The 15690-nt window shown below is 35.3% G+C and overlaps 1 protein-coding gene across 2 annotated transcripts in view; it reads left to right on the top strand.

The window, feature by feature from the left end:
- DPH6 (diphthamine biosynthesis 6) overlaps nucleotides 1-15690 on the top strand; it is a 210394-nt gene that overhangs the window by 66160 nt on the left and 128544 nt on the right. For both annotated transcript variants that reach the window (XM_055812818.1, XM_055812825.1), the window contains 2 exons: nucleotides 5301-5395; nucleotides 11824-11915. In XM_055812818.1, the coding sequence (XP_055668793.1) occupies nucleotides 5301-5395; nucleotides 11824-11915 (187 nt within the window). The remainder of the gene's footprint in view (nucleotides 1-5300; nucleotides 5396-11823; nucleotides 11916-15690) is intronic.

Below are 15690 nucleotides of genomic sequence, written 5' to 3'. Positions count from 1 at the left end.
TATCTTTTATCGATACAACAGTAAGCAGAGCAACGACTGCGTAGCTTAAGGTGTAGAACTGGTAGGGCATTCTGACCCTATTGGAACTGGCTGTCAGGCCAGATTATTTGTTCATGAGGCTGTTTCTTGTGCATATGCATGCTATGAAAGTCAAAGTCAGTACAAATAAATTGTTTTTACTGGATACTTAGTTGGCTTTAAGGCCTAATAAAACCAAATCATTAACTATAAACTGAAGAGAAATGCTTAGGTTTATAATGTGAAAAATACTCTTGCAAACCAATGAAGTCTTCAGCATCAGAAGTTCTGGTAGACAGAATGTGAGAGCAAGGAGTTCACAGTTTTCAGTAAGGAGGAGAAATAAAATTTAATATTCTGACCATACCAAAGCAAACACCATAATAAATTAATTTTTAACATCCCCCAAACTGCCACAGTTTTATATACTCTTGTATCTTTGATTTGTTTTGTATTATCAAACCAGCAATTTCAAATTTCACAACAAATTCCTTGGAATTAGTTGTTGTTATTTTTTGCTAATCTGTATTTTTTCCTATTCTTGTGGGATTCTCTTTTGAGTACTCTATTGATATCTAATGTAACTTTACGTTGTTTGTTCAGCTAGGTGGAGAGGTTTACCTTACAGCTTTTTCCCTAGTTTGATGTGCAAGTTTGTGAGAAATTTTACAAGTTCTGTTTAAAATTAATTAAATAGTATTCTGTGCGTTCTTTAGTTTTGTGGAAAACCAGTTTATATTTTCCGAAGTTCAGTGCTATTGTGGTTTAACCCCAGCTGGCAACTAAGTACCACCAGCTGCTCACTCACTCCCCTCCACCCCAGCAAGGTTGGGAAGAGAATCAGGAAAAAGGTAAAACTTGTTGGTTGAAATAAGAACAATTTTATAATTGAAATAAGATAGAGTAATAATAATAATGAAAGGGAGAGAGAGGGAGAGAGGAATAAAACCCAAAAGAAAAAAAACCCAAGTGATGCACATTACAATTGCTCACCACCCACTGACCGATGCCCAGCCAGTCCCAGAGCAGTGATTGGCAAGCCACGGGCAACTCCCCCCAGTTTATATACTCAGTATGATATTCTGTGGAATATCCCTTTGGCTGGTTCAGATCAGCTGTCCTGGATCTGCTCCCTCCCAGCTTCTTGTGCACCTCTTCACTTGCAGGGTGTGGGAAACTTGATAAGTCTTTGATTTAGAGTAAGTACTACTTAGCAACAACTAAACATTAGTGTGTTATCAACACTATTTTCATACTAAATCCAAAACAGCACTGCACCAGCTACTGAGAAGAAAAAAACTCTGTCCCAGCCAAAACCAGGACAAGTGCCCAGAAAAATGCCAGTGTTAAATATAAGATTGTCTTTGGTATTGAACCACAACATACATGACGTGTTCAGTCATTTGGGATTGGTAGGTTATATCCTGCTTTACATTCTAGCATGTATTCACAAAGTTCAACTTCTCTGATACCAGTGATCAGGAATTAGGACTTCACTTACTTTTTATACTAAAAGTTTACTTGTATTACTATATCAAAATCAACTTGTATTACTATAATGTGCCTATTATAATTTGTCTTTTGGACATACAAGAAATAAGCATAAAGTAATAGTTTTCTTTTTAGAAAAAAATCTGTTGTTGAGGCATTACAAGAGGTGTATCAATGATAATTAAAAAAAACACAAAACCAACAACAACACAAAAAAAAAGCCAACCAAAAAAACAAAAACAAAAAACCAAACAAACTCACCACCCAGACCTGGTTTCATCCACTGAACTATTTAACTTTGGAAAAATGTATTGTCACCTAAATTTTCAGTCTTCTGATTTACTTTAGTTTATGTGTACAATAGCAATGATAATAATTACTGACTTAAAGGTTAGGTGTTTTTACTGCTGTAGCAGCAGAAAAATCAACAAGGATTGAGTGGGAAAAATTGTGATTTAATTTTGCAATTTTTTTTTCTGAATTTACATACAGAAGGTTGAACTTGTGAGTACAATGATGATCATGCATCTCATACTTTTATCAGGGGTGAATTTTATTGGCTCAGGACACCGGCATTGTGGCAAGGAAAGTTCTTGAATTACTGCTTTTTTCTAAATGGTAGATCTTTGATTAATTAATGATGAATGGTTGCTACATAATTGCTAAATTATTAAATTGCTTTCATGTCCCACTGTTTCCTATATACCAGGAGCCCTAGCTTTTTACAGTAAAGAATTTGTTGGCAACTTGACAAATCTCAGGGGCTGCTCACACTCTCCTTAGAATTTTTTATTAGAATGGTATATTATGGTTATGTTTTTCTGTACTCTCTCTGCTAATAGACAATAAGAAAATGTTTAGTCATTTCTATGCTTGCCTTAGAAGTTGATGAGTACTTCTTGATGTAAATATCATTTCTGTAATTATACAGAGATTGCTAAGTGTTACAATTTCTGTCTGGGAGCACAGTTTTCACTTCAAATAGGAAGCACTTGAATTCATATCTTTTATCTTTGCTTACTAAACTTAAATGAGAAAGTCAGCTTTAATCCTTGTGATTCATTCCCAAGGTAGAAAGAGATTGTTCTTCCAGTTATGTTTGGGCTGATCCTTTAATATACCTTGTGTTTCATTCTGTATTTGAGTTAAGATTAGGTTTGTGTGGTCTAGAAGATGTTTTCATCTTATATTGCTTTTGGATTTTGAATTGGACTTGCATTTTAAGTTAAATGTAATTTGTGAATTTGCTGTTTTCTGGCTTATCTGAACTAGAAGGCAGATTTAGCAATCATAAAATTTAGATTAGAGTCTAAGCTGTTGTATTGTTATGAATGTAACATCCAACTTGCAAAACAAAATAATTGGTCTTCAAAAAATGCTAATATTCTAAATGACTAAAAGGCAAAGTTCTGTTGTCATTGATGACATTTAAAAAATATTGCTGACTTTGTTAAATGAACATTAAGAATCTGTTCTATGAGCTGCTGAATATCCTCAGTTCCTGTTGACATTAGCAGGAACTGAAAATCCTTTAGCACCTTGTATAATTGGTGTCAAGAATGATCTTGAAGCCATTGACATTGCAAATTAGTATTTCCCACAACAAAGATAGGAAATAGTCTCACATCTTTTGAGTATTCAATGTTAATTGCCAATAATTATTCTAGGCACTGATGTTTACAAGCAGAGCTACCAGTTTTGAGAACAGTCACTCCTTGTATTCACTGTGGAAAGGTTACAGTTAGATTTTTTCTAGTTTTTTTCTCTTTCACTTTTTTAATAGTTTTGTGTAGGGTTTTTTGCACTAGAAGCAACAACAGAGGAAGAATAAAAGGTTTTGACTAACTGTTTTGTAGGTTGTCCGTTCTTGTTGCATCAACATTAATTATTCTTGATGTATTTGTCCTATAGAAACCTTGTTGCCATTGTTGACAGATGGAGTTCTTTTTTATGTGAGGAGTGTAATTTTTTAATGAGCACTTGATTAAAGGTTTTCTTCTGCTCCTTTTCTTTAGAAGAAAATGTGAACGAAAAAATGAAAAATACCTCTCATAACAAGACATTGAAAAGTGAATTAATATATGTTCCAAAAGAGATTTAGATTTTATACCACCACACAACTAAACAGTCACATAGAACATTACCAAGATATTATTTTCTCAGAGCATTTATACTTTTCTCCAAAATAAAGGCTGAAGAGGATTCAGGCCTTTTGTTTAACTAACTGAATTTTAAATTTAAAATGTGGTGTTTGACTTTATGAAAACATTCAAGTTCATGTATTTAATTTTCTTCTGTCACACCTAATTTTGAATTATTTTTGTCAGCTAAGGTGATGGCTGAACTTGTAAACAGTCTTTGAACTATAAAAATAAAAAACTTTGAAAGAGCTGTAAAGTAACACAAACTATACATTCAGCCTCAACAATAAAAATACAGTCTCTTTGAACTATGAAAATAAAAAACTTTGAAAGAGCTGTAAAGTAACACAAACTATACATTCAGCCTCAACAATAAAAATACAGTTTCACTTGAATGTATCAGATAGACTTGCTCCACAGGTATTCTTGTAACCATATGAAAATTGAATGTGCAATGCCTAAATAACCCAGTCTCATGCTTACCTAAAAATAGATGAACAGATTTAAAATTGTTTGCTAGCCCCAGACAGACTTTTTCAAACCCTCTCCTACATTTTGTGGAGAACTGCATTGCTACTTTGACTGTAGAAGCATCATGGGTGGGCATCTGTTCCTCTAAGGAAAAGCATAAGGTGGTTAAATAAATATTCCCAATAGTAACATCGGTGTTTGCAGTGGAGTCGAGGCTGCAGTTCATTCTTAACAGCAGAATGTTAGTGCTTGCTTAATGTGAACCGGTACAGGACTTAGCTTGAAGCAGCTAGTGCTGGGACACTTTTAGAAGGTGATATAATCTGCTGCTGAGGAGATTAATTTCTCCTGGAGAAAAAGGACGAGTGTCCCCATGGTCCAGCATGGTACAGGTGCTTGATTAGTCCCTATCAGTACGGTACATTAATACAGAATTAAAGAATTCAGCATCTGTGCAGTCCTTACTCCAGCAAAAAAACTTTGTTCCTGCTCCATTTATAAAGCAGGGAATAATTAAGACAGTCATGTTTCTCATTTTGAATGTCTTGGTTTATGTAGTTATGTGTTTTAGGGGGATATCCAGAGCTTCAGGAATATTCATGAATATATGTGTTGATTTAGAAAGTATATTCAGTACGATTCATAAATGAAACAACATATTGCTACCTCTTTAGATCTTGCTTTGGCTTTTTACTTAGGGAACTCTTGTTGGTTCTAGTTGTTAGAATTTTTTGAAAGAACAGATGTTTACCAAAATATAGAATGTAGTTGTTGAATCTGTTGCCAAAAATTGTGTTCATTGTATATTTCTATGTGAAGTGTCGCTACTTGCGTTGATCTACAGTTCAAGATTCTCACAGAAGTGAACTATCTGTGCTAGAGAAAGACAGTCAAATATGGGAGGCTGAGCAACCTTTCAAGGCCACTGAGGAATAATGATTAAGAATTAGTTTGTTTATCTGAATGTTACAGGGCCAGTTCTAATATATAACATATTGGTAATTTTTAGGTCATTGCAATACTCATACAAAGAAATCAGGAACCCTTTATGTTATATCTGGGCTTTTTTCAGCCTTGTAATAAGTAGTCTTTTAGGAAGCGCACCTTGAAATTTTCAGCAAAATGTATTAATAGACTGCTTTAATTTTAATTTAAATTTTAATTTCTCTTTTGTGTTAGCTTTCTGAGAAATATGGAGTCCACATTTGCGGAGAAGGTGGAGAATATGAAACATTCACTCTGGACTGCCCTCTATTTAAGAAGAAGATAGTTGTGTAAGAAACAGTTTCTTCCATTTCCTTATGTTAAAGTAATGGTAACATGTTCACATTTAGCTTGGGGCAGCTTTTGCTGGCAGAGGTAAAACATGTCCTCTAAGTTCACACTCACTTTGTTTAACACTGGCAAAGTCCTCTGAAAACCTAAATCAATACCTGACAAGACGAGGCCTTCATAGAGGGCTATAAACTTTTCAGACATTTGCACTTTCGTTTACTTGCTGATTATGGCCTGCAGTAAAACTGGTACCTACACACTGACACTTTTATCCTTTCATGAAGTGCGAATTGCCTGTAATATTTATCTTTCATTACAGCTACATTTGATAAACTGCCACATCAGTAGCCTGTGGGTTCCATTAACTGTGTCTATGTATGTGTGTGTTTTAAGTTCAGCAGCTTAGAATGACAACAGTAAACATTTTTCTTCAATTACTAGAGGATATTTTAAATACAAACTTTGCATGAATCCATCTCATTTACACTGAGTATTTATTCCTTTGACATAAATTTCTAAAATCTGTGTAGTGGGATATGGAAACTATTTGTGTCTTGATGCAAGGTTCTTATTAGTCTGTTAAAGAGCTAAGCCTGCTTGAGTGAGATGTTTTGACGGCTGGTCCTTTTCTTAGCCAAGTAAACAGGCTAGCAATCATGTATTGGTGATACTTGGTCATCTTAGGGAAGGTCAAGATTAAGGAGCATATAGACATGATTAAGGCTTTAATGGTGAAGGTCTGTTTGTTTCATTTTTCTGTAAGAGTGGGATCTGTCCTTGTAAGGAACAGAGAACCAAAGCTGTTAACTCTGTTTCATCGCATGGCATTTGGGAGAAGAGCAACAGACAAACTGGTAAAAGGCATGGCAGCTGCTCTAGCAGATGTCTGCTGAACTATTGGTTGACTGGAAGATACATCCTCTGGAGTGAATTAAAAAACTAGATAATCTGCGTCCGGAGATACCTCCATGCAGGAAAGCTATAGAATTCTTTAGTAAAAAGAAGATTCAGAAAGTAACAACGTAGAATCTTTAAACTGGATTTAAGTTCATGGTTGGAAATATGAATGTGTATGGGCCAGGAAACAAAGAGTCTTGAAGAAGATTCTCTGAGGGGAACCAGGTGCTAGGTAGAAGCCATAGTTTGTCAGCCAACCTGCTGAGTAGTAGGAGCTGGAAAGTTGAGTAGGAAGTTAGAATAAAATGTGTATGATGCTTGGGTACATCTTATTGCAGATAAACTTGGGAAAAAAGGACAAAACTCCTCAGTATGCCCTCAGAATCAGCTCAGTCTCTTCTAGCAAAAAAGAAAATACTGTGAAATCATTGCTAGAGCATGATTAATTTTTGCATTCGAAGTCTGATATGATTTCTGTTAAACTGACAAATTCTTGTCAATTCCAGTAGGTGTCAGAGGCAGAATTTTGTGAAACACTGTCATTTAGATTAATACTACCCATTACCAGCCATGTGGCCTATTCAGTGTTTATATTGCAACACTTGGAACAAAAAGTATACTTCAGAAAAAAATAGGTAGATTTTAACTGAAAGATTAAATGTGCTTATGTCAGTGTTTGCACTTAAATGTGTTTGATTATTTACATTCTTTCTGTTTATTTTGAGGCTTATGTTACAGTTTAAAGTTGGGAGTTCATTGGTATTGGATGCATAATTTCCCATCCTCCTTTTCAAAGCTGTCTGCACAGATGCAACAGATTGGAGAAAACTATCTCAAATCTCATGAGAAATTCTTGATTGATGTAGTGTGGAGAGGTGTGTTTGGGGTTTTTTTCACAGAATTTTAGGAACATTTTTAGGAAAGTACATCGTGCCGTTCCTTTCAGATCAACCAAATACCAGTTTAAGCAGAAATATCTTATAATATATTTAAAATGTATTTCTGGGTATCAGTGGTTTAATGACCATCCAAGCAACTAGGAAAAGCTAAATGAGAGGTGGTTTGGTTGTATTTATTTCTATTGGTGACACTCCAAATAATAATAAAAGTTGACAATAAATGCAAAAAAAAATACAGGAAAAGACAAATACATAAATCAGTGGGTATTTAATAATAAATATATGGCACAGCAGACTCTTAAAGAGTTACTCAGCTAGTCCTAAATATACATTTCCATAATGGAAACTGAATAGCTACACTGGCATTGTGTGTTTCTGGCTTGATTAGCCCTGCTTAGCTCTTACATTATTCATGTTGTAAAGACACGTCTTTTGAGGGGCCATTCATGTGAAATCTATTACTTTGTGAACTTCTAAAGAAAAATATATTATAGATTCTTTGTCATTAAATAAGTTGCAAGTTTCTTTATTTTCTGCTTTTCATTCTTCTCATGTACCCTGAATCTGAACAGACTTTGTAATTGTATTGTTAACTATGCTAGTATAGTTTCCAAATGTTTAGATAGCCATGGTTTTGGTATACACCCTGATACAGTTTTTGAAGCTTAAATGCAGTTGTAAGAATTACAATTTAGAGGTTAAAACTTGTCAGGATTTTTAAGGTCCCTAAATTCCAGACCTCCTTAAAGAGATCTTCCTAGAGAAGGTTCTTAGGAAGACATTGAAATTTACTTTTGCCACCGGAACAGGTATGATGTATTAACCTTGGCTGGCTAACCGGTGACCACCAAGCTGTTCTCACTCCCCTCCTTGGCAAGACAAGGGGAGAAAATAAAATGAAAAAGCTTGTAGATCAAGGTAGGAACAGAGCGACGGCTTGCCAATTACTGTAATAGACAAACCAGAGTCAACTTGGGAAAATTTATTTAATTTATTTCAAATTAAAAAAAAACCCAAACACTAGGATAGTAAGAAACAGAGACAACTAAAAACACCTCTCCCCACCCTGTTCTTCCCAGGCTAACTTCACGCCTTTGTTCCTGACTTCTATACCCTCTCCACTGAGCAGTGCCAGGGGATGGGGAATGGGGGTTGTGGTCAGTTTGTAACACCGAGTCTCTGCTGCTCCCTTCACACTTTTCCCCTGCTCCAGCCTGAGTCTACTCCATGGGCTGCAGTCCCTCACAAACTGTTCCAGCATGGGTGTTTCCCACGGGGCAGCTCTTTGAGAACTGCTCCAGTGCAGGCCCATTCCATGGGGTACATCCTTCAGGAACAGACTGCTCTGATAGGGGTCCCCCATGGGCCACAGTTCCTCTCAGAAACCTGCTCCCGCATGAGCTTCGTTCCACTGGCCACAGTTCCTGCCAGGAGCCTGCTCCAGCATGGGGTCCTCCACAGGCTGTAGTTATGTATATCTGTTCTGATGTGGTCCTCCGTGGGCTGCAAGGGAACAACCTGCTTCACCATGGTCTTTTCCACAGGCTGCACGAAACCTCTGTGCTGGCACTTGGAGCACCTCCTCCCACTCCTCCTTCATTCACCTTGGTGTCTGTGGGGCTGTTTCTCTCATGTTTTTCTCACTCCTGTCACAGCTGCTGCACAGAATTTTTACCCTTTAAAAAATACATTAAGAGGCATCACCAGTGTTGCTGATGCCCCTTGGTCTCTTCTCATAGAGGCCACCCCTGCAGACCACCCCCCAATAACAGAACCTTGCCACATAAACCCAGTATGACAGGAGAAAATCCAATATGCCTGTCACTTATAACACTACTTTCAGCTAGTGTTTTCACTGGTTAATGTCTTTGTCACATTAAACTTGTGACAAAATATATTTCTACAGTATATCCTTTGAAAAAGAAAGATATATGGTAGTACAGGAAAAGAAAAATATAACCTTGATGTGTTACTTACTATGGAGAAGTGGGACTTTAACATAAGACTATATGATGAATTTTGCTTTTGAATATTAAATTGAATTCTTCCCATTCTTCTCAATCTTAATTAAAAAATATGCTTCACAAAGGAAGCATGGCAGATTGAGTGAAAGACTTGAGAATAAACAAAATCTAGCAGTGAAAGCAAGATCTTAAAATCAAAATAGTCAACCAAGTGTCAGATGGGGTTTTATCTAGTTTTCCCAGGTAGACTTTTGTAATCCATTTGTCAGCTTTCTTATGCTCAGTATTTGAGAGGTACGAAGCAATTCCTGTCCTTTTTACACTGGTATTTAAAGTGCAACTGATTGACACCTCTTCAAATCATAAAGATATATTTGTCATCTTACGTGAATGCCATCTAATATCTACCCTTATGATAAAAGCTCATTTGTATTTATGGAACACGGAATAGTTTGTGGGGGTTTATTTCAGGTTAATTGGCATATTTGAAATATTTGGGAAATATAACTTTGCTTTTATATACTTTACCATGAACTCTGTGTTTAGGTTTCTAAATTCTAGGTTTGGAGTTAAGAACAAATCTGTAAACAAGAAGAAATAATCATGTACTGAGAGCACTGATTATAGTCTCAGACTTGCTCTAACTTCTCATTGTTGTCCTGTGAAAATGTTATGCAGTGTTTTAAAATGATTGGATATTTCCTAGATCTTCAGGGAGACTTGAGAGATCAGATGGTTATGATTTCAAAAAATAGATAATTAGGACAGTTTTTCAACTATTCTTCATTGTTTTTCAAAGTCTTCTGAAAATGTTCAACAGAGTTCCTGTGTTCCCATCACAATCAAACATGAATCACTTTTAATTCAAAAGACATACATTAATGACCCTAAATTTTTGTTTTTCCATTCTGATGCAAGCTTTTCTGATAATGTAGTTTTAAGTAGATATGCATCACTGGTAAGTACCAGACCTCCCCATACAGGACTTGAACAACAATCAAGAAATGTTTACTGAGAATATCCTCAGACATTGAGGATGCCCAGGTGCCACGTACCACTGAAGTCTGGGTGTCTGTTTTATAATTTCTAATTATATATTCCTTTTACTAAAGATTTCCAAAGTTATTTTCTACCTGTTTCTGTTAGAAGACACCATGGTCATTTGAAAAGAATGATTTTAAACTTAAAGGACTGTCTTTAAGATATCTTAAAGAAATAAGTGATATTTTAATCTTGAAGAATCTTGATAATAACTCTCAAGAATGAAGCTAAAGGCTTATTTATCAAAATACTTTAAAAATTTACCGAAAGGGAAGTAGAGCTGCTTATGTTAAAGGTATTTCTCATTATTGTGCAATGTAGTAATGATGATTATGTTAAGCGTTTTGTTACTTTAAATCCCAAAACACATTTTCTAGAACAAATATTTCCATTAATTTTACACTTTCATTGAGTTAGTGGAATGTGGCCAAGACTTCAACTGTTTCCAGTTTGCATGCGTTCTATATGGCATTACTAGATATCTATCTCATCTCATAGAATACTGTGAAGGTATCAAGGGCACTGTGGTTTCAAGAAAATTATCTTTGTGTCCTTAGCCTTACTTAAAACACTTTTCATTTTTTTTTGGTATTGCATCTGAGTTTCTCTTATGTTTTCTTTGAGTTTCTCACTTTCAGATGTTTGTTTCATAGAGCTACCTTTTTCTTAAGTAGTAAAACCATGCAGATGGATATAACAGATACTGCCTCTTGTGAATCAAAGTGCGACAGATTGTGTCTGTAAAAATGAATACTAGAATTAACTAATTTGAATCAGCACACAGGAAGTTTGTCATTGTTACCCACACATTTGGCATTAAAAAGTTGTGTCTAGTAGTCTTCAATATCAGATGCAAGATCAGTTTCTCAGTGTGAAATATTGTATCTTGTTAATACTTCAAGAACTAATCCCTGGAGCATTAATCAAGAAGAATGGACTTTTAAAAAAAATCTCCTGTTGATGAAATTAAAAGATTGCTTTGCATATTATTCTCTATAATGTAAAACATAGTGTCATTTATACTTTCATAGACTACAGCTAACTGAATCTCTCAATACTGGTGTGGAAGTATGGGAAAATAATGGAAGATGGGGGAGGAGGATTGTAAACATGCTCAAGTGACTTGCAGCTGGGGTGTCAAAAAACACATAGATCATACTAATTGTTGTTTGGCCTTGTGTGTTGGACAAGTACAACATCGTGTTTAGGTAACATAGGCCTGTGATAGACTTAGAGGCACCCTATCGAACATGCTTGAGATTCCTGCCCTGCTGTGGGAAGGGTTAAAACAAAGTGGTAAATTACGCCTGCGCAAATCCCTGCAGGTTCAGTCATCTTCTAGCATGGGCCGACGTGGTGCCTGTGTGCCTGCTTTGTGCCTCTGCTCAGGTGCTGCTTTGAGGATCCCCCAGCTGGTGAGGTAACGAAAATGAATTTACTCTGCCTTTCATCTGTGGTTTTGTGGCTGTTCCTGCACCCTGCCCATGCTGGCTCACACAGGAAGTATAGAATGGGATTAATAGATTTTCAATGAGTTAACTTGGAGTCTGTGTTAAACAGTGACTAAATATTGTCTATATGTAAAATTATATACAAATATTTGATGATAAGCATTTTGTATTTCAGAGATTCAGCCAAAGTGGTTATGCATTCAGCTGATGCATTTGCACCTGTGGCCTACCTTCATTTTTTAAAATTACATCTGGAGAATAAGGCAAGTAGATTGCAAAAGTTATCTTCCTTTAAAGCTATATGTATGCTTTCTATTTTTATGTTGCTTTGTCACAGTTTGGGGTGAACTTACATTTTCTCATGTGAGTATACTTTCAAATAACAATGTACATATTTAGTTGAATTTCAGAACTTGCCATAAAGAAAAAACACAAATGATGCCTTGTGTCAAATGAATGAATGGAGGTAGTATATTTGTGTAGCATTTTTCATCTTGAAACCAGAAGGTGCTCAGCCAATATGGTTCAATCAAGCATGTGTGTAACCTGTGCAGTACAGGCTAGGCACACTGTGGAACACAGATGTATTAGGAAACTATGAACAGCATTGATTTGCTGGGGAGTGGCATCTCTTTTTGCTGTTTCTGATCAAAAGAGGATGATTTAAGAACTTCCTGACCCACTAGTGCTTGAGTTTTAAACGCAATGTTATTTGGTTTAGTTTTTCCATATGAAAGATACACCTAATGAATGACTTCCAATCATGCAGAGATTATACTGGTCAAAGATTTTAAATGAGTTGTTAGCAGTTCACTGGGATTCATCCTCTTAGCTCATGATTCCACAGAAACAGCAGAACAGGAATAAGAACTCCTAGTGGTGTAAATATTGCAGACTTGTATGGGAACCAGAACTTTGCTCTTTTTCTTTTCATTATTTTATGGATAAAATGATAATTTTTTTCCCCTCCTGAATATAAGTACTGGTATTTTGTTGAAGAGAGTGCCTCATGGTCTTCCTACTACTGTTGACATCCTTTTTGTATAGGATTTCCTACTTCTTTCTACAGTGAAGGTCACTGAACCTCTTCTAGGGGCAGGGATTGTTATAGGATGTTATTATATTGGTATTTTACATTTCATGTCTCTTGAGTGACTACATGTCCTGAATTTCTTTCAATTCATGCCTCCCCGCCCCCTTTTAATTTTATTGTTCCAAACAGATAAAATACTTGTACATTTTTCTTCCATGATGGCCTCATTCTTGCCTTGGAAAGTAAATTATATTTCATCCTGTCAATTTCTAGTTTGGGATTTCTTTCAAAAATAAAACATTAAATATTTGTGTGGGAGGCTGTGAAAAGGATATCAACTAACTATGTGAAGCAAAACCAAATAGGCTGAATAAAGGAAAATTTTGGAGTGGGGCATGGTAGGGAAGAGTGATAATATATTAATATTTCTTTGGGGGGAGCTGACTTTATTGCTCATGGCAAACTTGATGCTGAAATGCACCATACATCACTACAATGTGACAGGGTTGGGAAAATGAAAAACATAAAGCTTTACATAAATCAGGAAAAAAATCATATTAAAATGCATAACATTTTAGATAAGAATCAAGATTTTACTTTTATCTGTTCAGAAGCTCTTTTCCCCTTCTTATGTAGATGTTTTAGATTTGGTTAAAGCCTCACAATTTCAAGCAGTGGTGTAGTAAATCATATTTCAAATCCATTGTAGACAAAGCTGTCACACTCTCAAAGGGGTAAGGTTTACAGAGGCTTGCCCTGGATTTTGGTGTCTTGTATAATGTCTTGATTAGTTAAAAGGAAAATAGTCTATTTTCTGAAGTGGTTGTATCATAAGGAAAAGCATTAGAATCTTTTGGCTTTAAATTATTCTATATCACGACAAAATAAGCTAAGTTTTCTAGAAGTTATGAATATGGAGAACCAGTCAGTCTTTTAAAGCACAACTCATTACTAAGTTAGCACCATTTAACTGCGTAATGATAAAGAGATGCCTTCAAGATTTATGTGCTTGTAGTACTGTACTTGTTCTCGCTCTCTGGTGCTTACAAGCCCTACAAAAAAAATCAAGTATCAGTTCATAATCCAGCACTTAAAAGCCAGTCCTACAATAATGAATCACTGCAGGGAAGAACTGCTTTACAAGGAGAACTAATTTTAGTTTTGGGCTTTCGAGGGATTACTGAAAATTGGGCAAAAAATACTCTATTATGAACAATGTGTAAAAGTAGCCACTTGTGTAAGCACTTTGTATAAACCATTAATACACTGCACAGTGATGTGTAATTCTAGTAAGTATTATGACATCAGTTTTGTTATCATTTCAGCTGAGAGATACACATATATTTAACTTTTATTGTATATTCATTTTATCTTCGTCATGTGCCACAGGTGTTAATTTTACAGTCTTGAATTTACTTTTATAATCATTATGCAATTACAGCTAGTGTACCTTAGTCTCTGCTGTCTTTCCTCCTCTATAATGCATTTTCTTCAGCTAAATCTCTTCATGTTTAACTACAAAGCCTGCATAGAAATTTGTTTTAGATTGTTTCTGGCAGCAAAATGAGCCTTTGTGCCTGGGGGAAGATAACATTTTACTCACTGTTCTGGTTTAATACATTACTGTGCAACTTCAAGATGTGGTTTTGCATAATAATTGAAGCTTTTTTTAACACACCCTCTTTTCTTTCATTACCAGTGATACAGAAAAGGTTAAAGAGATAAGTAAAGATAAGATTTTATCTTTATTTAATTTCATTATATATTTATCTTTATTAAAACATTATTAAAAATCTGGTAAACATGGCTTAAGATAGCTTTTTTGTATGCATTTTACACAAACTTTAATGCTAATACTTTTACACAAACATAATAATGCTAATAAAACACTAATGCTCAAAATTTGGGAATGCCTCATTTACTTCATGGTAAAAATAAAGCCACCACTGTGATGTACACAATACAGATACCTAGCTTCATCAGTATTTTACTTTGGCAATAAGACTGTCATTTTGTACATTTAAAATGTAGAATTTTTTTATTGAGGAGGAGGCAATTTCTGAAGCATATAGCAGAATCTTTAAGTCAAGTGTCTCAGCTTTTTTTTTTTTAATTTTTTATTTTTATTTATTTTTTAATATTTTCAATTAGGAAAAAGTACAGCTGTGAAATGATTTTTTTCCTTTGACAGTGCAGTGAACTTGCAAAAAAATTTTATTTTCCCCATATATATTATTTATTACTCTGCTAAATCGTGTTGGCTTTTGAATGATCAGAATCAGAAATTAAAGCTGTTGGAGCTTCTGCTAATGTTAACATAATTCTGATGGCAGTACTGAACATATTAGCTATCATTCGTGCTTTAAGATTTGCTCTTTTCCATATTTAATAATGAATACTTTGTTTCCCGAGTTCCAGTGAGGAGAAGCATATATGCCTCAAATAATACAGGCTGTGAAACTGCAGCCCATTAACTTAGGGTTTGTCCAGAATTAGAGGGAGTCATGTAGTTTTATTTCTACACTTGGCAGAAGAAAGGAGCCTGATTGTCTTTAAGAGATATAGAAATCATGCCTGCTGCTGCTCTTTCTTGTAGTTTACTATTGCATTATATTTACCTATCATAAGTGGATATTGTGAGGCTTATTTGTTTTCCTGTTTATAGAAGATCTTGACCTGTTTGGATGGAATGTGTCTCAGAAGTGCAAGCAGTTATGTCCCTGTTAGACATCAGCAAATCTATTTCACTGGTCAATTTGGAGATGATTTTAGACACACTTGTAAAAGTTAGAAAAGGTGGTTGAGAGATATTTACATGCCTTGTGTACTAAAGGAGCATGATCCTGCAGGTTAGATTTGATTTAACTTTGTAGCCTCTTTCTGTCCAGTTCCTTCTGGCCTGAGTTTAGTTGATCTCCATTTAGGACTTTAGCTGTAGAATTGTACTTTCTAAGTGATGTCAGGGGGAGCAAGAAGGAATTTCAAGTTGCAAAATATGTTTTGTTGGTG

This window comes from Falco peregrinus, chromosome 1 (genome assembly GCF_023634155.1).
Source record: "Falco peregrinus isolate bFalPer1 chromosome 1, bFalPer1.pri, whole genome shotgun sequence".
NCBI lineage: Eukaryota > Metazoa > Chordata > Aves > Falconiformes > Falconidae > Falco > Falco peregrinus.
The sequence above is the reverse complement of the archived record's forward strand: the minus strand, read 5'-3'. Positions and strand labels throughout refer to the sequence as shown.